Source organism: Ornithorhynchus anatinus, chromosome 4 (assembly GCF_004115215.2).
Source record: "Ornithorhynchus anatinus isolate Pmale09 chromosome 4, mOrnAna1.pri.v4, whole genome shotgun sequence".
NCBI lineage: Eukaryota > Metazoa > Chordata > Mammalia > Monotremata > Ornithorhynchidae > Ornithorhynchus > Ornithorhynchus anatinus.
This window is the reverse complement of record NC_041731.1, coordinates 65,875,230-65,898,964: the sequence shown is the minus strand read 5'-3', so window position 1 is coordinate 65,898,964 and position 23,735 is coordinate 65,875,230. Positions and strand designations below refer to the sequence as shown.

The window sequence follows — 23,735 nt, the reverse complement described above, 5'->3', positions numbered from 1 at the left end:
GTTAAATTACTTGCCCAAAGTCACAGTGTGGTAAAGTTGGAATTAGAACCCAGGTCCTCTGATGTCCAGTCCAGTGCTCCTTCCCCTGTGCCATGCTGCTTCCTGAAAACTATTAGATTACTTTTTTTGCTTTAATGGGCGAATAGGTACTTAGTTTTTTATGTATTCAGGGTACTTGCCTTTTGCAATGTTAAAAGACAAGAGCTATGTCACCAAAGAGGATGTGGCTCTCAAATTATCCCCCGCTAATCTGTCAGCTTCTTTTTTTAATCCATATTATTAGCTACCAGAACACTCTACAAACTACTGAAAAATGTCACTGTCTTCCCCTAACTCCCAAACCTATTCCCTTTACTTCAGTGTGGCCTAGTAGAAAGAGCAGGGACCAAGAGGTTAGAGGACCTGGGTACTAATTCTGACTTGTCACTTGCTTACTGCATGACTTTGGGCAAGTCATTTAATCTCCCTGTGCCCCAGATTCCTCATCTATAAAATAGGGATAAATATCTATTCTCCCTCCTACTTGGGCCATGAGCCCCATGTAGGACAGGGACTGTATCTAACCTCATTATTTTGTCTCTCCCCTAGCTCTTAGTACAGTGCTTGGCACATAGTAAGTATTTAATGGAAGCAGCGTGGCTCAGTGGAAAGAGCCTGGGTTTCGGAGTCAGAGGTCATGGGTTCGACTACCGGCTCTGCCACTTGTCAGCTGTGACTGTGGGCAAGTCACTTAACTTCTCTGTACCTCAGCTACCTCATCTGTAAAATGGGAATTAACTGTGAGCCTCACGTGGGACAACCTGATTACCCTATATCTACCCCAGCGCTTAGAACAGTGCTCTGCACATAGTAAGCACTTAACAAATACCAACATTACTATTATTATCAATGAGGAAGCAGCATGACATAGTGGATAGATCACAGGCCTGGGAGTCAGAAATCCATGAGTTCTAATCTCACCTGCAACTCTTGCCTGTGTGACCTTGAGCAAGTCACTTAACTTCTCTGTGCCTCAGTTACTTCATCTGTAAAATGGGGATGAAGACTGTGAGCCCTACATGGGACAGGGACCGTGTCTAACCCAATTTGCTTGCCTCCACCCCAGCACTTAGTACGGTACCTGGCATATATGCAGCACTTAAATACCACTGCTTTTATTATTACCAAAAACTTCAATTACTATTATTTTTATTCTGTTCCATATGTATTAAGATTTTATATGAAAGAAATGAAGAAAATAATGAATGAGGATTTGAATCTGCTGTTGGCAACTGAGATTTCCAACAGTAACCTCATAAACAAATTATATTTTCTCTCATTCCTCGTGAGGCAGTATTACCCGCAGCTTCATGAAGTTAATGTTTAAAAATAAATTGAATTTATTTCCATTATGATTTAGAAATGGAGACTGCTGATCCATTACCATTAGAAAAGATTTTTTGAGTTGCTAAATGCAAAATAAATTCTGAAGATTTGAATATGTAAATGTGGCAGTACATTTTCAAGTTTAAATTTTTAATGAAAAGAAATTATTATCTAGAAACAAATTAAATAATTTGATGATTACCTACTTTTGTTCAATTTCCTCAAAACGTTTATCCTTCATCACTGAGAACAACAACGTCATTTATTAAGCACTTACTCTGCGCAGACTACTATACTAAGCACTTTGGAGACTACAAAACAATGAAGGCAGCGCAGTCTCGTGGAAAGAGAATGGGCCTAGGAGTTAGATGACCTAGGTTCTAATCCTGATTCTTCCACTTGTCTTTGTGACTTTAACTTTTTAATTTAACTTCTGTCCCTCATTTGCGTCATCTATAAAATGGGGATTTAATCCCAATTCTCTTTCCTTCTCAGACAGAGTCCCATGAGGGACTAGGACTGTGTCCAGCCTGATTATTTTCTTATCTACCCAAGTGCTTAGTATAGTGCCAGGTACATAGTAAGCACCTAATGAGTCTATGGAATTAATAACAGAATTGGTAAACATGATCCTTGCCCACAATATGCTTACAGTTTAGAAGGAAACAGCAGAAAAACTGGAACCCCTTCTGAGAGATGTCTGTGAATATCTGAGGCTTCCAAGACACCTGGTGTGTTTTCGTTTCTCAAATATTGACAGGGAAAGAGAAGCCACAATCACCCTTATAATAATAATGATGGTATTTGTTAAGAGCTTACTATGTGCCAAGCACCGTTTTAAGTGCTGGGATAGATACAAAGTTATCAGGTTGTCCCATGTAGGGTTCATAATTGTAATCCTCATTTTACAGATGAAGTAACTGAGGCACAGAGACATGAAGTGACTTGTCCAAAGTCACACAGCTGACAAGTGGCATAGTCAGTATTAGAACCCACGACCTCTGACTCCCAAGCCCATGCTCTTTCCACTAAGCCACGCTGCTTCTCCTTATTGACCTTTTCCAGTGTTACATCATCCTAAACAGTCAGGAACTCTTTCCTTATAACAAGCTAAAATCTCTTTTGCTTTTCTTCAAACTCATGTCCTCTTGTCCACTCCTCTGTGGACTTTTAGAATGGCTGGTTAGCATCCTACCCATAAACGCTGCATAAGACACTAAATCACACTGGAGAAAGCGGGGGTTCTGGCTAATAATCTGCTCTCCTCCCAAGGCCTAATCTCTTTTATCTTTCTTTGTAGTAAAAATAGTAATACTTGTTCAGCGCACCCACTATGTGCCAAAGACTGTACTAAGCAGTGGGGTAGATATAATACAATCAGTTAGGACACATTCCCTGACCGATTTGCAATTCACAGTTTAAGTGGAGGGGAAAGGGAGAACCAATATTTTATCCCCATTTTACAGGTTGAGGAAACAGACACAGGAAAGTGTAATGACTTGCCCAGGGTCACACAGCAGACTCCCAGACCTATGCTCTTTCCACTAGCTCTAATGCTTCCCAGAACTAATCAGCAGGAGAGAATCCATTTTGTATTTCTCCAGTCATTGTCATCACTTCTCTGGGCCCTCTCTAGGTTTTCTTTTTTTTTTTTTTGAGTATAGTGACTATAGCCAAAAACAGTACTCTAAAGATCTGAACAAGGAAGTGGTAGAAGGATAACATTTTGACTCCTACATACCATTTCTGTTTAAACCTCTCTGAACATTGTGGATTTTAAAACAGCATTTCATCACTGAGTCATACTCAGATTTCGGTCAACTATTGCTTCAAGTCTTTACCTATTCTAAACTTATTTTTGCTTTTCAGACTTTTAGTGCAACTCAATTTGCCCTACTGAATATCACTGTCTTGTGCAAGACCCCTTTCCTTTTTGTTTAAGTCATACTGAATTCTATTTCTGTGCTGTAAAAAGTTGGCAATAATTAGTTGTAACACATCAAGATCTCTGGCAATGTTAATTACCTTCATCTAATTAGTGCCCATTTTAACATTAACCTAGAGCACAAAGGCATTGCATTCGTTATAGATGACGCAAATAAGTGCAATATGAATTCCACTGAAAAAAATGCATCCAGTTCTGCCCGGTTTCCATTTCTCCTGCTCTCCACCGCCTCCAAACTTAAAGCTCCTTACAGGCAGGGTACATGTCTACTACCAAATCTGTTCTATTAAACTTTCCCAAGTGCTTAGTATGGTACTCTGCACACAGCTAGTATGCAATAAATGATTGATTAAAATACTCTCAGTGATACATTATCACCCTAAACTGTACATTCACCAAATTAAATTGCATTAGAAGCTGGATTGGCAGGAAAAGGAATAAGAAGCGAAAAAATGAGAACATTACTACAGATACTGGCACAGCAGTTCCCAGCTTTCCTGGGCATGCTGGCTCTTCCTTCATGTGCACAAAGCAAATGGGTTTTTCCAACTGCACTTTTTTCTTTCTTTTTTTTTTAATAATATCTGTTAAGTGCTTACTATGTGTCAGGATAATCAGGTTGGACACAGTCGATGTCCCATGTGGGGCTCACAGACTCAATCCCCATTTTACAGATGAGGTAACTGAGGCAAGGAAAAGTGAAGTGAGTTGCCCAAGGTCACACAGCAGACAAGTGGACCAGTCAAGATTAGAACCCATGACCTTCTGACTCCGAGATCCGTGCTCTATCCACCTCGCCATGTTGCTTCTCAACGCTAAAGTTATAATGGCTGGAGAGGATCACCAGAGTGTGTGGCAAGCAGAGAAAAGCAACATTAATCAATCCCTGATGAAACAATGTGACAAGACTAAAGGGCATGCTCATTTCGGTCAGAGGCCTTAGACTAAGAACTGACTGAAGTGGCCTGGTAGGCAGTGGCTTGGACAAGCTACAGATGAAATGGGATCCTTCCCAAAATCACAACAAAGCAGAGCGTTGACAAACCAGAATCAACAGGTACATATCTAATCAGGAGGTGGGAGAAACAGGATAATCAACTAGAATCAGGGGTGGTGCTATTTCAAAACTAAAACTGTATAATTACTTCATATTACCCTTAAATATTTTTCAAATACATTTCTTCCATGACATCAACCTTGCTCTGCAAATCAAATATCATGCTTTAAGGAAATTAGGGAGTGTTTTTCCAAAAATGTGCACCTATCAGGATAGAATGCAATGTTGGAATAGTTGTGCATATGCATGATGCTGGTCAAGGCATAAAAACTGCAATGGAAGATTTCTTGAAGGTGGAATTCAGCAAGAAATTGTCTCCCTTGTTATATGAGAACTGAATGCATCGTATACCCTGAACCGGAAATACTTCTCTGACTTTCTCCCTTCACACATCACATGGCATCCCTGGCTCACCCTCTACTTTGATCTAAAAACACTTCCATAACCTGGTTTTCCCACAGGACTGTAATATCAGCTACTCAAAATGTTCACCACTTCCACTCTTTGTTTTTATATTATTTACATTTGATGTTTGGCCTTAATCACACACTGTGTTATATTTATGTTTCATTTCTACTCGCCTTCCCTTCTGCTTTCTTTCTTCCCTTTGGCCTCTTCTCTCTTTAATCTCTTTGCTTACACTCTTTCTCCATTCTTTCCCCACTTGTTTGGGGCTTTTTTCACCCTTCTTGTATATATACATTTTTTTCTGCAGAGGAAGGTTAAAAGGAAGATTTTGCTCTTTGCTCCTCCACCTTCCCCTGTTCTTTATCCCTTCTATTCCCATTCTATCATCTAGTTACTGTTGCCTCTCCTCTGCACTATCTCTGTTCATTTACTCCTTTCTTATTACCCCCTTTTTAAATATTTTTTCTATTTTGCTAAACTCCTCCTCCACACTCTAATTTCCTCCAGCATCCATGTTTTTCTATCTCCTTTCCTTCCTATCCCCTCACATCATGTGCACAATCTTTTTGGGTGCCAATATTTTCACTCCTTCTCTGTTTCCTGGTATTTGAAGGTCCCTCCAACTCCTCCAATTTTCTTCTCCCTTAAATCAATCATATTTATTGAGTGCTTCACTGTGTGCAGAGCACTGCATTAAGACTTTGGGAGAATACAGTATAACAGTTTTAGTAGTCATGTTACATGACCACAGGGAGCTTAGAGGTGGAAACTGACATTAACATAAATAGATTAGAGATATGTACATAAGTACTGTGAGGCTGAAGGAAGAGTGAATCAGGGTGCAAATCCAAGTCCGTTCCTGTTCTTCCCCTTTCACCTCCCTCCCTGCCAATACTATTTATTCTACCCAGTTCACATCCCGAATCTATTATTTTTCTACTGTGGTGATTACTAATGCCACGGTACCTCTTTAACTTGTGCTGTTTCATTTCTAAAAAGACCACAGATTTCTTGAATTTTGACTTGCCCTGTGGTTTTCTCACAAATCCTACACCATCCCTCAAAAATCTGGGCCTCTGAACCATGTGCTAAGGGCCAATCGATTCTTCTTCACTGCCTGGAAAAAAATCACTCTTGGCACCACTTCCCCCCTTCAAGGAGTAGAGGAGATAACTATCCTTTCCTGATTTTAGAAAGACAAAGGAGATGTGACAGTAGCTGAACTGCTATATTAATCATTCCCCCTGCCAGGCTCTTTCCCCCTTCTTTACCTCCCACCTCCACCTTCCTGTCCTTCTTTCCAGCAATCCACCCCAAACAGTCCATCCCCCAAGACACCATCTGGCACTCACCCTGTACCTCTTTCTACATTCCCTTACCCCACTACCTTCTCCTCCCAAATCTCCATCTCGTTGTGGTCTGTGGAACCCCTTTCTCTATCATGGGCAAACTCCCCTTCATGCTTGATCTGTCCCTGGCACACTCCCCTTCATCACTGTAACAGTGTCTTGGTTTTCTCTTGATGCCACGGTCTCCCCAAAAATTCTTTCCCAAGGGGTTCTCATCTTCTCCCTGTCTCACTGGGGGAGAGGGTGGGATGTGCCTGTTCTTCACCCACCAATCCCCCCTTGGCACTATCTCACTCTCTTCACTTTCTCTTCCATACTGTCCAACTCTACCGCTGAGGCTCCCAGTTAGAGCTATCAACCAAACACTAGCATTTATTGAGCACTTAATCCTTGATAAGCACTATATACTTTCCTCCCAGTCCCACCATTTCATATCCCTTATGGATTTTGAAGACTCTCTCACATTCTGGCTCTCACTCCCTTCTCTTTTGCTGTTCCTTTGGGACTTCAACTTCCAAGCAGATGAGCCCCCTGAGTCTCCAGCCAACTAATTCCTCTCACTTTTCAACTCTGAAAAGCTCTCGCTCCAAACCACCTCAACCACACATCAGCATGGGCTCACTGGAGATGCAGGCATCTTAAAACACCGCTCCATCTCTAACCTCTTGAGACTTGGCATACCCTTCTCATGCCCCTTCTCCCATGAGGCTCATCTTTACCTCCACTGATCATAATGATGATGGTATTTGATACCCACTTACTATGTATCTAGTACTGTTCTAAGCACCTGGATAGATATGAGCTTATTAAGCACCTTCCCTGTTTCACATGGGGTCCAGTCTTAATCCCCATTTTACAGGTGAGGTAAGTGAGGCACAGAGAAATTAAGTGATTTGCCCTAGGTCACACAGCAGACAAGTGGCAGAGGAGGGATTAGAACCCAGGTCTTTCTGACTCCCAGGCCCATGCTCTATCCCCTAGGCAAACATAATAATAATGATGGTATTTGTTTAGTGCTTACCATGTGCCAGGCACTGTTCTAATAATAATAATAATAATAAATTGTTCTATTTGTTAAGTGCTTACTATGTGACAGAATCTGTACTAAGTGCTAGGGTAGATACAAGGTAATCAGGTTACTCAGTCCCTGTCCCATTAGGGCTCACAGTCTTAATCTCCATTGTAGATTAAGTGAACTGAGGCACAAAGAAGTGAAGTAACTTGCCCAAGCAGACAAATGGCAGAGCCAGGATTGGAACCTAGGTCCTTCTGATTCTCAGGTCTATGCTCTATCCACTACGCCATACTCTTCTCATGTGGTAAAGTTAAAACAACTGTCCAGGTCATTATGTTGTGGCAAAAAAAAAAAATCTGATATTCAAAGTGGTCACCTACACACCTGAGTTTCATCTCAGCTGTTCATTTCATACCTCCAGTCTCTATTCAAATGTATTTATTGAGCACTTCTTTATACAGCATTATGCAAAACACTTGGGAAAGTACAATACAACAATAAACATACATTCTCTGCCCACAGTGTATTTATTTAAACTAAATAATACATAGTTTAAATAAATAATGGTATTTATTGAGCATTAAACAGCTTAACCCAGTCTCTCACCCACTTCAAACCCTTCTTTCCCTTGACACAAGAGTACATGCCCTCAACTCAGCCTGCCCCGTCTGCCTTGTCTTTGTCATTTTCACACCATGAATCCCCAGCCCTGGATCACTCCACAGTCCATTTTCCCTGCTCCTGCAGCCATACTAACTGGGTGCAATTGGCAAAAAGCCAGGAACCAGACCGACTTCTGAGATGATAAATTCAGCCTCTCCTGCTGTAATTTGGCTCTCTTCTCCTAGATAATTCTTCCATTCTTCCCTTATAGCCTCCCATGCACACAGACCTTACCAGCTTTTCCAGATTTCTTCTGAAATACCCAGTTCCTTCACTGCCTCCCTTCCTGACCCCCAGTGACCTAGCCGACTAATTCATGTTTTAATTTGGTCCTAATTCCATTTTAGAAGTAGCATGGCAAAATGGATAGAGCACGGGCCTGGGGGTCAGAAGGTCATGGGGTCTAATCCCTGCTCCACCACACATCTGCTGCATTACCTTGGGTAGCCACTTCACTCCTCTGTGCCTCACCTCATCTAGAAAAAGGGGATTGAGACTGTGAGCCCCATGTGGGACAGAGGCTGTGTCCAACCCAATTTGCTTATATTCACCCTAGCGCTTATTACAGTACTTAGCACATAGTAAGCACAAACACCATTCATTCATTCAATCATTTATTTAGCGCTTACTATGTGCAGAGCAGTGTTCTAAGTGCTTAGTTATTCATTATCATTGTTGTCTTCTCCTCCCCCTGGATAATCCTTACCATTTCTTTCCTCACTACTTCTTTGCTCTCCATTCCTTTCTGCATACTCCCCTCTAACCCCATAATTCTGCTCTAGGATCCCCATCTGAGGCCTAGGGTATTAACTTGTCCACTCAGTCTCTAGCTAGCACTGCACCAATAGACTAGAGAGAAACCTGATCTTTAAAGATGTTAGAAAATGTAAAAGGCATAAAGAAAAATCTGTAGGAGAATTACTTGATCTTTGGAAAATACTGCTGATTGGCTTCATGGCCTCAGAGCAGATTCCACTCATATCAGCGAATACTTTATGTTATGTCCAATTTTCCCTATGCTTTTTTATTTTCTATTATGTCAAATGCCAAAACTTTTAAAATACCATTATCAACTATTTCTTTTGTTTTCTCACAACTGAGTACAGTTATTCTACTCTCTAATAAATAATGGCCTTGGACCTTGGCTATTGCCAATGTGGGTCAAGAATGTATCTGTTTATTGTTGTATTGTACTCTTCCAAGGGTTTAGTACAGTGTTCTGCACAGAGTAAGCACTCAATACATACAATTGAATGAATATTGTACTCTCCCAAGTGCTTAGAACAGGGCTCTGGACATAGAAAGCACTCACTATAAACTATTGATCAGCATGAAGCAAAAACTCCTCACTCTTGGCTTCAAAGCTCTCCATCATCTTGTCCCCTCCTACTTCACTTCCCGCAGCGTGGCCCAGTGGAAAGAGCATGGGCTTTGGAGTCAGGGCTCATGAGTTCGAATCCCAGCTCTGCCACTTGTCGGCTGTGTGACTGTGGGCAAGTCACTTAACTTCTCTGGGCCTCAGTTCCCTCATCTGTAAAATGGGGATTAAGCCTGTGAGCCCCACGTGGGATGACCTGATTCCCCTATGTCTACCCCAGCGCTTAGAACGGTGCTCGGCACATAGTAAGCGCTTAACAAATACCAACATTATTATTATTATTATTATTATTCTCTCCTTCTACAGCTCAGCCCATACACTCCGCTCCTCTACTGCCTTGCCTGTCCCGCCGTTGACCCCTGGCCCACCTCCTACCACTGACCTGGAATGCCCTCCCTCCTCACATCTGTCAAACCTACTCTCTTTCCTTCTTCAAAGCCCTCCTGAGAGCCCACCTCTTCCAAGAGGCCTTCCCAGACTAAGCCCTCCCTTTCCCTCTGCCCCTCCTCCCATTCCCCCTCCTCCCTCCCTCTGCTCTTCCCCCTTCCCTCCCAACACGTGCATATTTGTATATATTATTTATTACTCTATTTTACTAATGTTATGTATATATCTATGATTCTATTTATCTTGATGGTATAGATGCCTGACTACTTGTTTTGTTGTCTGTTTCCCCCGTTTATACTGTGAGCCTGTAGTTGGGCAGGGATTGTCTCTATCTCTTGCCAAATTGTACATTCCAGGCACTTAGTACAGTGCTCTGCACATAGTAAGCGCTCAATAAATACGATTGAATGAATTAATACCAGATAACCAGTATCAGACACTGAACTAAGCCCTGGGGTATACAAAAAGTAATCAGGTTAAACACAGTCCATGTCCTTCTTGGGGCTCACAGTCTTAATCCCCATTTTACAGATGAGGTAACTGAGGTACAGAGAAGTGAAGTGCTACAGAGAAGTGAAGTGCCTTGCCTTAGATCACACAATAGACAAATGGCAGAACTAGGATTAGAATCCAGGTCTTTATTCATTCAATCATATTTACTGATTTACTGTGTGCAGAGAGCACTGTACTAAGTGCTTGGAAAGTACAGTTTAGCACCAAATAGAGACAATCCCTGCCCAACAATGTTCTTCTGACTCTTAGGCCTGAGACCTTTCAACTCACCCACACCACTTCTCAGAGATAGACTAGAAAGGGTGGGTAAGATTAGAAAATGCATATAAATGGTTTCTTTATAGGTAAAGTGAAATACCGAGTTTGTTTCATTTTTAAGATATTTGTTAAACACTTTCTATGTGCCAAGCACTGAACTAAGCACTGGGTTAGATAAAGCTAATCAGGTTGGACACATAGGGCTCACAGTCTTAATCCCCATTTTACAGATGAGGAAACTGAGGCACAGAGAAGTGAAGTGATTTGCCCAAGGTCACACAACAGACATATGGCAGAACTGATATTAGAATCCACGTCCTTTGACTCCCAGGCTTTGATCTACCCAATAGGTCATGCTACCTCTTATGTTTTCAGTGTTAAAACAGTTTTTTTTATGTTTTCAAGTTAAAACGGTTGTCCAGGTCATTATACTGGGTCAAAAAAAGAAAAAATTATGTTACTCAAATTGTTCACCTACACAGTGTTCATTTTATTTGTTACTGAGGCCCCAGACATAGAATTGATGGAGATAGGAAATCTCTTTCTTAAATCCCAGGAACCAGTAAAAAGCACAAATAAATGTATGAGCACCATGGGAATGTTTGTTCCAAGATTCAATCTGGATGTCTGCTACAAGGGAATTTTAAAATCTTGTATGGCTTTACCATTCTTTGCAATATGTGTTCTGAAATATTTATATTGGATTCAATATATATCCATATGGCCTGTACTATTACTGTGTTGGGGGAATGTAAAGCACATTTACAAATGGGTTTTGGAAATTGTCCAGAAGGACACAATACATAATTTGAGTTAAAAATCTCTCGTGTTCTTTGAATCACTTTCTGCTCCAAGATTTCATGATCATTATTCAGTTCCACTTGAATATACTCTCTTAAAAGGAGCAGATCAAGTGGGTGAATCAAGTTAGTTTTCCTAGAATATGGGGGTAATATTATTGATAAACCCCATTTAAGGGAAACAATGATGATTCTCACATCATGCCCGACACCACATGTGAATAGAGCAACTGTTTTTTCCACACCACATTCTGACAGAGGTGTGTTGGGAGAATATTCCCTAATTCTGCCATTTCATTCTACCCAGAATGTAGTGAAGACAAACTTTCAAAGAGAATTGTCTGGCTATGATTCATAACTACCTATCAAATAAAGTAGCCATACCAAAACTCCATACAGGTAGAAAGAGTAATTTGCCACCATTATAAAACCAATGCCCACATAGAGTTTCATCAATTTTCTAATGGAGATTACACAGTCATCTCCTTCAAAATAAAAATCAGACTATAAATGTGGGGAGTGAGCATTTTAAATTTAGCTTTTTTTTTAAAAATATGGTACTGGCACTTTTAAAATGAACATCTAATGATTCCTTGCTGCCTTATTCTTGACAGATTATTTTCCAATCCAAAGAGTTATTGATTTAATTCAACTACAAATCTATTAACTGTCAGTCCACCTTGATCCTAAAAAATGCTTCAATAAATTCTGAATATCAAATTAAGTTTTATACCAGTATCATATTCAAGACATAATCCAAGATCTGCCGCCTTCTGATCTACAGTAATCTATAAATCTTCACATAGCATGTCAAATTTACTTTATTCAACAAAATCTCAAACTCCTCCATAGTTGTGTTCTTGTAAAACACCATATGAAAGTAAATCATATCATTTGAGTTAGTGTCAATGGAAATTAAAAGAGTCCAGCTCTTGTGTTCTGATTTTCTTCAAGTTTTTAAAATGTTTTGGCCAACCGTTTAAGAACAGAATACACTTAAAATTGATCATTTTATTTATTAGGTATTTCCTTCCAGCTGGACTTTCAGTTTGTGTGTGCATAGGCGTGTGTGTTTGTGTGTGTGTGTGCGCACATATGCGTGCATTTATGTGCATGCATTCCCTGCAAAATATTTGTCTCTCTCTTTGTGGGTCCATATGTGAGCTCTCCAAGTCTGTGAATCATCTATGTGTGCACTAAATATACTTTTCTGTGTCTTGACTACCAGATTCCTAATCAGGTTTAAAGGGACCATCAGAAAAAGAAATAAGAAGTGGTTCATTTCCCTTATCCCTTTCTGCTACTCTATTGCCTTCCAGGCTCAATGTGGGGACAATCATAGATATCAAGGACTTTGATTAGCTCCAGCATAGAAAAAACCCTTTGGATTATATCAAAATCTACTTGCTTTTGGAAAGAAGGCTAGAAAGACAGCTATGGGTAAATTGCCTATTTTAAGAGCTCAACGTGCATATCGAAGGTGCTTGGGTGGAATGCACTTTACTACTTTCGGAAACATAAGGGAAAGATGAGATTCCCTTTAACAGGGAAGAGAGATATAAAAATACTTACAAATTCGGAAATCAGAATAAATTGATAGATACAATAAGTGTGTGTCTGAACTTGAACTGTGGATAAATATAACAAATACCTAAGTGCATAAGGTGGGTTTTGGTACTTAAGCAGCTTGTTGGAGGAGGTGGGTTTTAGGAAGACTTTGAAGGTAGGGGAGAGTTGTATGGTCTGTCAGATTAGTAGGGATTGGAGGGGATGGAGTTCCAAGCCGATAGAACCAAATGAGAGGAGATGGAGGTGGGAGAGTTGAGAACAAAGTACAACTGGAAGGTTGACTTGGAAAGAATAAAGAGAATGAACTGGAGAGTAGTTGGTGAAGGATAATAGATACGATCGTGAGAGTTGGTGAAGAGCCCTGTTTGTGAGGAGAGTTTTCTTGCTACTGAGGGAAATGGGAAGACATTGTAAGGGGCTTTGAAGACTGGGGAAATGTGAGATGAATGATGTTTGAAGAAGAGTATTGGTGCATCATAGATTATGGGGCAAAGAAGCTGGAAAGCAGGGAGACCAGTGAAGAAATGGGTACAGCTGCAATAAGATGAGAGCTTGGACCAAGATGGTGATGGCCTGGGTGGAGAGAATGGGTAGATGTGGGAAATGTGTCACAAGAACTGGCAGGATTTACCAGTAACTTGAATGTGAAAACTGAAAGATGTCAAGGAGTCAAAGATGAAATGAGACAAGGATGACATCAAGGTCGGAGGCTTCTGGGACTAGGCAGTCGTTAGTACCATCGATAGAGATGGGGAAGGCAAGAGAAGGAGAGGGTTTGGGAGAAAAGTGAAAAGTACTGTGTTGGAATTGTGCAGTTTGAAGTGTCAGGAGAACACCCAAGTAGAAATGCCCTGGAAGCATGACTGCAGGGTTCAAGGAGAAGTAAAGGGGAGAGACCTAAATTTGGGAGTCATCTACATAGGGGTGGTAGCGGGAACCAACTTATTTCCCCAAGTAGGTGGAGAAAGAATAGAGTAGGGGATCCAAAACAGAGCCATATGGGCAGATCCAGAGAATGGGACTGAGATGGAGCAGTCAGAGACATAGACGAACCATGTGCTTACCTAGCACAATGCAGTGCTTTGGCAAATAGAAGATCAAAGCAGATTAGAACTGAGTAGAGCCCAGTAGAGTTGGCTATAAAGAGATCATTGGTGATTTTGGAGAGTGCAATTTTAATGAAATGTAGGAGCAGTGAACCTGCTTTGAAGCAGGTCAAAAAGAGAGTAACTGGTAAGAAAGAGATAGTAAAGACAGTGGTTTTTAATCCCACTGATTTGGAATCAGATTAAGTGAATACATTTTACAGAAGATTCTAATGAAAAGTAGTATTGTAAAACTGAAAGCAAGGTGACATATCCCAACTCTGCCACTTTCCTGCTGTGTGTGACCTTGGGAAAATCACTTGGCTTCCCTGCACCTCAGTTTCTTTATCTGTATAATGGGGTGGGAGGGATGGGAGGGCAGGATTGATACCTGTTCTACCTTTCCTTTGGACCATGAACCCCATGTGGCAATCTGTTTAATCTGATTATTTGTATCTATCCCAGTGCTTGGAACATAGTAAGTGTTTACAAATACCACACTTGGCTTGTAGTAATCAGTTGAAGAATACTATTGATTCCAACAGGACATATCTCTTCCATTTTTCCATACTTAAGTTTATGACCAGAACATTTGACTCTATGAGGCCAGCAAAAATCAGTCTCCATGCACCCTAAAGCAAGGACTCCCTATCTAAGTCATTTTCCTTTAAGTGGGAAACCCTTTACACAAAATTTTAAAATAGTTCAAAGAAACCATGTATTTAGATTTACAAAATGGCTCTTCTTGCTTCCAACAGGGCAGAAGTTTAGTTGGTTTATTAAGCAATATAATAAAAACCATTTCTAATAGATTAGGTTAATACATTTACTGTGAATCTGAATATGTTTATATAAGTATTACATCTTAAAATATGCAATTTACACCGTACAGTCAGCATAAGGTCAGCTTATTTTATTTTGCCAGTGACTATTAAACATGGCCTAATTTACCACAAAGTAGGTGGTAATGTTTTTAAATAACAAACATCAATTAGTGTCATGACAAGGAATTGCTATAATCTGTAGGCTATGCACTGTAGATTTACATACGGAAAAAATTTCCTTGGTTACATTTCCGAGTGGGGGAGAACGAGCTACTCATTCTGCCTTCTTCTACACCTTATCACTACCAAAGGAAGTTCCTCTTACTCCCAGGACTGCAAAGAATAATAATCAATCAATTATATTTACAGTACGTTCTGTATGCAGAGCACCTTGCTAAGAGTTTAGGAAAGTACAAAATTGGTAGGCAGGTTCTCTGTCCAGAAGGAGTTTACAGAAGAGAGGAATAATAATTACTGCATTAAGCATTTACTATGCTAAACACTGAAGACGATACAAAATTTTCACATTGGACACAGTTCCTGTGTCTCACCAAGCTCTCCTTACCCCCATTTTCAGAAGAGGAAACTGGGACACAAAGAGGTTAAACTACTTGCCTAAGGGTACAGAGAAGTTCAGTGGCAGATCTGGGCTTAGAACCCAGGTTTTCTGGCTTCTAGGTCCACTCTTTTCTCTAAACCACACCGCCTCTGAGAAAAGGAGCTTGTCTTGTCTTATGCTGTCCAGTCGTCTCCGACCCATAACGGCACCTTGGACACATCTCTTCCAGAATGCCCCACCTTCATCTGCCATCGTTCTGGGAGTGTATCCACAGAGTTTCCTTGTCTAGCCTGCTTTTATTCTCTAAAGGTATAGTCATGATAAGGGCAAAGAACAGACCTCTGTGTTTCACAACTGCTCCAAAACAGCAACTAATTTTCAATGGTACTGTGCCTCAAAAAGAAACAGTGAAGCCAATAACCATAAAAAGCAGAGCAATAGTAAGGATTGTGGAGAAGCACTATGGCCTACTAGATAGAGTATAGTTTGCAAGTTGGAGGGCCCAGGTTTTAATCCTGGCTCTGCTGCTTGCCTGCTGTGTGGCAAGTCACTTGGGCTAATCACTTACTTCTCTCTGCCTCAATTTCTTCATCTGTAAAATGGAGGTTCAATACTTGTTCTCCATTCTACTTAGACTATAAGCCCCATGTGGGAGAAAGAAGAACTGTGCCCTGATTGTCCTGCCAGAAAGCCAAAAAATAGTACTCAGATTAAAATTTCCAGCAAGCACTGACTAGGTGGTAAAGCAGCTCCTTAGAATGTGGTAGCCAAGTTCCCAAAGACACAGCAAATATTACTCTAATATTTTTGGCTTGGAAAAGGGAGAGCTGAGACAAACTATTCACAAGAAAATCTGCCACAGAGCCAGCCCCTTATTACTCTGATTAACCTTCCCACCAAGATTGATTAAGAGGAGATGACTCACCACATGTTCCTGGCCAGGTTCAGGACAAAGCAGGAGCCACCTTCAGAGGGTCAAAAAGGGGGAGAGCTTCCTACCCAGCTCTTCAAAAAAAACCCTGAGGGTTTCCCTCAACCAGGACGGCTCCTGCCTGCTGTGAAATGTAATGTAGTGAGTGGCTCCTGTCTTCTGGGAAATGTGGCTTCTCCTTCACTTCTCTATAATTCCCTTGCCAGACTCCTCTGATTGGATGTTTTGAAGTCACCCAACTCTTACCAAAGACTGACTGCAGTGCCGCACTAACACATAGTAATTTACAGATAGGAGGAGGAAGTGCTTAAATAGCAGACTTACCCCATGATACGTCTGTAATATGTTCCTCAAAAGTAGTGATGGCCTGTGGGATATGTTGTCCCACAGACTTGTATGTAATGTTTTAGTTCCCTGTACCTAACTAAGCCCTGACCTGAAGCCCCACTACTTTGGGTAAATAAAAATCACACTGCAGATTCCTCCCAGCTGCCCCTCTTCTCTCTCTCCTTCCTCTCTGTTATTCGTAGGGTCTTTCCCTTGAGTAACTGCTGTATGGAGAGCTGAAACTGGGAAACAGAAAGCAGGGAGGGCAGAGGAAATGCTTTAAGGACAGAGCAAAACAAAGCCTGGGACAAGACTCTGCCTCCCAGCAGAAGATGGGGAGTTAGCTGCTGAGAACAGACCTGCATGGGTTGGCTTACTGCTAGTAAGAAAGGAGTGATGGTGGCTCTCTCGAGAAAAAACTGCATAAAGAACAAAACATAGAGGCAAGAGAGAAAATGGTGTCAGGTACTAAAAATATCAAGCCAGAAAACACAAGGGATGGCTTTTTGGATTTTTTTTGGGGGGAGGGGCAGTGTTATGTGCAAAGAGTGGCTGGGTCTAGGGGTTCTGCATTGGCCTTTTTAGCCATATATGCACTATCAGTGCAGTCTTCTTCAAAAAACCCAGTCTGTGTACATATCCAGGCTGGAAGTGCCTCAGTGACCTAGATAGATAGTTCTAGACTGTGAGCCCATTGTTGGGTAGGGATTGTCTCTATCTGTTGCCCAATCCCACTTTCTAAGCGCTCAATAAATACAATTGAATGAACAGTTCAGGCACTTATAGCTTGGGTAGACTACTAAATCAGTGTTAGTGATAATTGCTATTCATTGAATATTTACTATACGCAAAGTATTGAACTATGATCTGGAGCAGAAACTATAGTTGCAGATTAGATTCAGTCTAACCCACATTGGGCTCACAGTCTAAGAAGGAGGAAGATCAGGTATTTAATCCTCATTTTGCTGATGAGGAAACTCCAAGCACAGAGACATAGGGCCTCTGATAAATTTGAGCTCTTTGGAGTACTCTCCAAAGCACACACTACTAAGTGCTAAACAAGCAGCAAAGGCCGATGATTGATAGACTCAGGCTAGGGATCATGTCTTCTACTCTTCTGCATTCTCCTAACCACTCAGAGAGAAGCAGCGTGGCTCAGTGGAAAGAGCACGGGCTTTGGAGTCAGAGTTCATGGGTTCAAATCCCGGCTCGGCCACTTGTCTGCTGTGTGACTTTGGGCAAGTCACTTAACTTCTCTGTGCCTCAGTTCCCTCATCTGTAAAATGGGGATTAAGACTGTGAGCCCCACGTGGGACAACCTGATTCCCCTGTGTCTACCCCAGCGCTTAGAACAGTGCTCGGCACCTAGTAAGCGCTTAACAAATACCAACATTATTACATTATTAACAGAGTTCTACACAGAATAGGCTTTCAATCAATATTGTCAACAGATGGGTTTGGCATAATGCAAGAAGGGGAGGGCCCTAATATAGACCTTCTGGCATCAGCACCCTGATATTTAATTCTACTCTTAGTTGGCTAAAACTGCACTCAAATTGAACAATTTGGGCTCTTTTTTTAAAAAAGGGTATTTGTTAAGCACCTACTGTGTTCCGGGTACTTTGTTAATTGCTGGGGTAGATACAAGTTAATCAGATTGTAAACAGTCCTTGTCTCACATGGGGCTATCAGTCTTAATCCCCATTTTACATATGAGGTAACTGATACTTAAATAAATTAAGTAATTTATCTAAGGTCGCAAAGCAGACAAATGCAGGAGCTGGGATTAGAACATGGGTCCTTCTTCCTTCTAGGGCCAAGCTCTATCCGCTAGGCCATGCTGCCTTCTCTTTGATGTCCTGACACTCCATGTAAACTAGCTGCTGGGGACAGGGTGGGCACAAAGACTTTCCAACCACAAACTACTAGTCCCTGTAATACTGTTGCAATGCACTAAAAGATAACCTAAACACTAGAACACACAAATATCTCTCCAGATGATTTAAAATTTTCAAATTTCCCAAATCTCCACAGTCTTAGTCCTTCCCTCCCTTCCAAGGCCAGGTCCAGGTGCCATATCCACTCTGTCATTTCTGCTGCTGCTTCTGCTTCTCTGGACCCCCAACTCTCACTTCCTGCCACTGCAGTCTCAGGTCCCAAGTCCAGTGGTCCTAAGAGCCTGGCTGGCTCTCTACCTACTTCCCTCCCTTCTGCTGGTGGCCACAGCCTGGTGCACCCTATTCTCCCCTTTTGCTGCTGCTGGCCACAATACTCAATCACCTTGCTCCCTCCTACCTCACCTCGCTACTCTCCTACTACAACCCCACCCATGCACTTCATTCTTCTAAAGCTAACCTACTCACTGTATCTCCATCTCATCAATCTCGATGCTGACCTCTTGCCCACATCCTGCCTCTGGCCTGGCACGCCTTCCCTCCTTACATATGACAAACAATTGCTCTCCCCTGCTTCAAAGCCTTATTGCAGGCACATCTCCTTTAAGAAGTCTTCTCTGAATAAGCTCTCCTCTTCTCCCACTCCCTTCTGCGTTGCCCTGACTTGCTCCCTTCATTCATTCCCTCTCCCAGCTCCAAGGCACTTATGTATATATCTATAATTTATTCATTTATTTATGTATGTATTCATTTATTTATGCCTGTCTCCTCCTTTAGACTGTGAGCTCATTGTGGGCAGAGAATAAGTCTTTTTATTGTTATATTGTACTCTCCCAAGCTTAGTACAATGCTTTGCACACAATAAGCGCCCAATAAATACTACTGAATGAATCAAAAGCACTCTGTTTACTGTCCTTGCTGCTGCTGGATACAGCATTCAGCAAGCACTCTGTTTACTGTCCTTGCTGCTGCTGGATACAGCTTTCAGCACCTTGTTTACTGTTTTGCTGCTGCTGGCCACAGTCTCCAGCACCTTGTTTAATATCCTAGGGAAGCTTCTGCTTCCTCCCTCCCTGCTCTGCTTCTGGGCATCCAAGTCATCACCTTGGGGCAGCTCCAGCTGTTTCCCTTTTCATTTTTTTTAATGGTATTTATTAAGCACATAATATGTGCCAGGCAGTGTATTAAGCACAGGGGTTGATACAAGATAATCAGGTTGGACGCAATCCATGTCCCACATGACACTCACAGTCCTAATCTCCATTTTAGAGTTGTGGTAACCAAGGCCAAGAGAAGTTAACTGCCTTGCCTAAAGTCACACAGCAGACAAGTGGAAGATCTGGGATTGGAAACCAGATCCTTCTGACTTTCAGGCCCATGCTGTATCCACTAGGCCAGGTTGCTTCTCTGCCTCTCTTCTTCCTGACATCAGCCCTGGGTCACCAATTCATCATCTCTGAGGTACTTCCTAGTTCCTACCTTCCCTTCCATGATCCCCAGACTGTCTAAAATCTACAAAACGCTTAAATCCAGAATCTACCTGGTCCCAGAGACTGCGGAATCATTGAGCTTCTCCCATATCATCTGACTTGGGTATTGGAAGAAAATAGTCTGGTTGTCACTTCGGAACCACATTACAAAATATTGCCATCAGACAAGCTTGTAGAAATCATATTAATCAAGAAATCTTGACAAAAGAAAGGCTTGTTTGGACCTTTTCAGTAAACCTGCCTTGAATATGAGCAACACAAACGTTATCCACTTCATACAAATTGGAAAGATTCATGTGACTAATTCCACATCTGAAAATTTCAAAATGCATTTGACTTCAAAAATAATGAAAAAATAAACCACCCACATGAGTTCTCCCCTTAAAAAAAACCTCAAAACCCAACAGTGAAATAGATAACTCATCCATCTTAACTGATCCGTGAATAGCAGTGAAAAATAATTCATTACCTTTTTCACTCACACTCTCGCTTTCAATCTCAACATCATCACAGCTGGTGTACTCTGGCGTCGAAGCCAACTCCTCCTCCGAGCTGCTTAGTGAAACCTGACGCATTTTACCTCCCTTCTTTGTTTTATGAGGTTTTGGTGGAGGAGGTCGGACTGATTCCGACTGGTCTGAGCTGAGCGAATCATTCCTTAACATGGTTTCCATCTTCTCCCGTTTCGTTTTCCTGACAGCAGAACTGGGATCCAAGTGGTGCTGCTTCCTGAGGGAATCGGCTCGCCTCAAGTCAGGCCGGTCGACAGGGATTGGACTCCTTCGGGGCGTGGGTGGGCTGTGGTTCGAGGCCCTCTGCCGATTCGGGCTGGGTCCCTGAGCCTCTCGAGTTCTTTCCATGGAATACGAACGCTGGCTCTCCATGGCAGCCCTGCGCTCCGATGTAGATCTCTGCCTCGACTGCCGCTCCATCCTCATCATAGAAACCCGGGTATCTTCCAGTTCAGTGTTTGCCAAGGAGACGTCGCTGTGCCTTCGCTCGTGTCTTGCTCGGGACACTTCGGCATGAATGCGCATTTGTTCCTCGTAGGGTTGCGGCTTGACTGGATACCGAGCCAGATTGGGGTCACTTCGGTAGCGCGCTTGGTACTCCTCCTCTCGCCTTTGCCTCTCGTACTCATCTCTGTTTTCTGCCTCCTCCTCATCCACTGGGTAGTCTTTGGAACGTCTACGACTTCTCCTGTTGGAGTCCCTGTACTCGACGTGCTCGGGTTCTTCGTACAATTGAGGACCACGCTGAGGTCTCCTGTCCACATAATCTGATGGAGACCTCGGCATCGCACCGTCTGATGGGGCATACTGGGAATCGTCCTCTCTTTCCTCCCTTTGGTCGTACCTTCTGTTCTGGTCTCTCGATATTGATGGGCTTCTTTTCCTACAGCACCAAGGAAAGTAAAAAGGTTAGAAAAGTATCGCTTATAGTTTTTGTAAAACCAAATTGATTTGGGTAGTGTAATAAAGAGTGTATCGGCCCTGTACTTCTCAAGTTGCTTAAACTTGGTTAAAATGAATGTACCAAAGTATGACTTCGTTAATAATCACATTTGAATTTTCAGGAAAAGGAACATTATTCTTATAATTATCAATTTCTTCGCAGACTGTATATAATTCTGTCATGAATGTCATGGTAGCCAAGAGACTTCAGGCTTCATAAACCATGAAAAGGCTTTTAAAGCATCACAGCCATCAACCTTATACAGGTGGTCAATAATTTACTCACTCAAAACAAAAAGTATCAAAGGCATCTGATGTCAACTCTATTGAGATTTTCACTAATGAAACCAGTGTGTGATCAATCAAGTTTCAAACCAGGCTGCAAGAGGCCAAAGGACTCATTCATTCATTCAATTATATTTATTAAGAGCTTACTGTGTGCAGAGCACTGTACTAAGCGCTTGGAAAAGTACAATACAACAATAATAATAATGGTATTTGTTAAGCGCTTACTATATGACAATCCCTGCCCGCAAGTTCACAGTCTAGAAGACCGCCAATTATTGCTTAATAATTTCTCCAAATAATCACCTTTTCTTAAAATGCAAAGATTGGGCATCTGCTGATAAAGTGTGCTTCTATCAAAAGGTGATTTCCTATATGGTTACAAGGAAGAATTGGCTAATGACTTCTAACATCATGCTCTTTTTAACTTACTAGCCACAACTCGACAACATTTTCATTAATATCTTTTCACTTTGAGGGAACAGTTAAATGATTTCCCTCTAAAATACTGACTCTTATCTACCCTTGGTTTTGTATTATGTGGACTTATTTTTACTATCAAAAAGAGGGTGAACCTCTCCCTACATTCTTGAAATGGGGAATGAACATCAGTTTACCCTCTGATTACAGTTAATTTGACCTGAATATTTGCTTGGAGAAAGTTGTCACAGATATCTGATTAACATAAGTCCAGGTTCAAGAAATTGTTTTAAAATATAAAATTGCATTGGCCTTAGGTGTAACGCAAGGATCTAAAATTCCAAATTTAGATATGAGCAGCCAGGTATAGAATTAAGTTATTATGTGAGGCCTAATGGAAAGAGATTCTGATCTGGGAGTCAGAATTCCTCATCTTCCCTCCCAAACTCTGCCCTTCCCCCAGTTTTCTCATCAATGTAGTCAACACCACAATCTTCCTGTCTCACACATTTGTGATCTTGGCATTATTCTCGACTCATCTCTCTTATTCAATATTTAATCTTTCACCAAATACTGTCTGTTCTATCTTCACAACATTGCTAAAATTCACCCTTTCATTTCCATCCAAAATGCTATCAGAGAAGCAGCATGGCCTAATGGACAAAACACAGACCTGGTAGTCAGAAGAACCTAGATTATTAAATAATAATAATAATAATGTTGGTATTTGTTAAGCACTTACTATGTGCCAAGCACTGTTCTAAGCGCTGGGGTAGATACGAGGTAATCAGGTTGTCCCACGTAGGGCTCACAGTCTTCATCCCCATTTTACAGATGAGGGAACAGAGAAGTGAAGTGACTTGCCCAGAGATACACAGCTGACAAACAGCAGAGCAGGGATTAGAACCCATGACCTCTGACTCCCAAGCCTGGGCTCTTTCCACTGAGCCATACTACTTCTCCAATCCCAGCCCAGGCTCTAATCCCAGCTCCACCACTTGACTTCTGTGTGACTGTGGGCAAGTCACTTTCTTCACTGTGCCTAAATTACCTCATCTGTAAAATAGGGATTGACTGTGAGCTCCATATAGGAAATGAACTGTTTCCAACCTATGGTGTATTTAACCCAGCACTTGGTACACTGTTGGGCCCATAGTAAGTGCTTAAATACCATTAAAAAAAAAAATTGTATTTATTTTGCAGAGTACTGCAGTAAGCACTTGGAGAATACCATGTAGCAGAGTTTGTAGACATGTTTCTTGCATGCAAAGAGTTTACAGTCTATAGGTATTAGCATTGGAGTATTGCTACTATGCTGATACAAGAATTGATCATATTCTATCATGATTACTGCATCTGCCTCCTTGCTGACCTCCCTGCCTCCTGTCTCCCCCACTTTATACTTCAATCTATCTGGATTATTTTTCTTAAAAAAGCAGCATGGCTCAGTGGAAGGAGCCCAGGCTTGGGAGTCAGAGGTCATGTGTTCGAATCCCGGGCTCTGCCACTTAGCTGTGTAACTGTGGGCAAGTCACTTAACTTCTCTGTGCCTCAATTACTTTATCTGTAAAATGGTGATTAACTGTGAGCCTCATGTGGGACAACCTGATTACCCTGTATCTACACCAGCGCTTAGAACAGTGCTCTGCACATAGTAAGCGCTTAACAAATACCAACATTATTATTATTATTCAATACCCACCTCCCCACTGCTCAAGAATCTCCAGCTCAAATAAAAAAATCCTTATCAGCTTTAAA

General features: G+C 41.6%; 1 protein-coding gene across 34 annotated transcripts in view; it reads right to left on the bottom strand.

Annotated features, from left to right (window-relative positions):
- Window positions 1-23,735, bottom strand: part of RIMS2 (regulating synaptic membrane exocytosis 2) — a 695,597-nt gene that overhangs the window by 341,681 nt on the left and 330,181 nt on the right. For all 34 annotated transcript variants that reach the window (XM_029062326.2, XM_039911826.1, XM_039911827.1 and 31 more), the window contains one exon: window positions 20,288-21,213. In XM_029062326.2, the coding sequence (XP_028918159.1) occupies window positions 20,288-21,213 (926 nt within the window). The remainder of the gene's footprint in view (window positions 1-20,287; window positions 21,214-23,735) is intronic.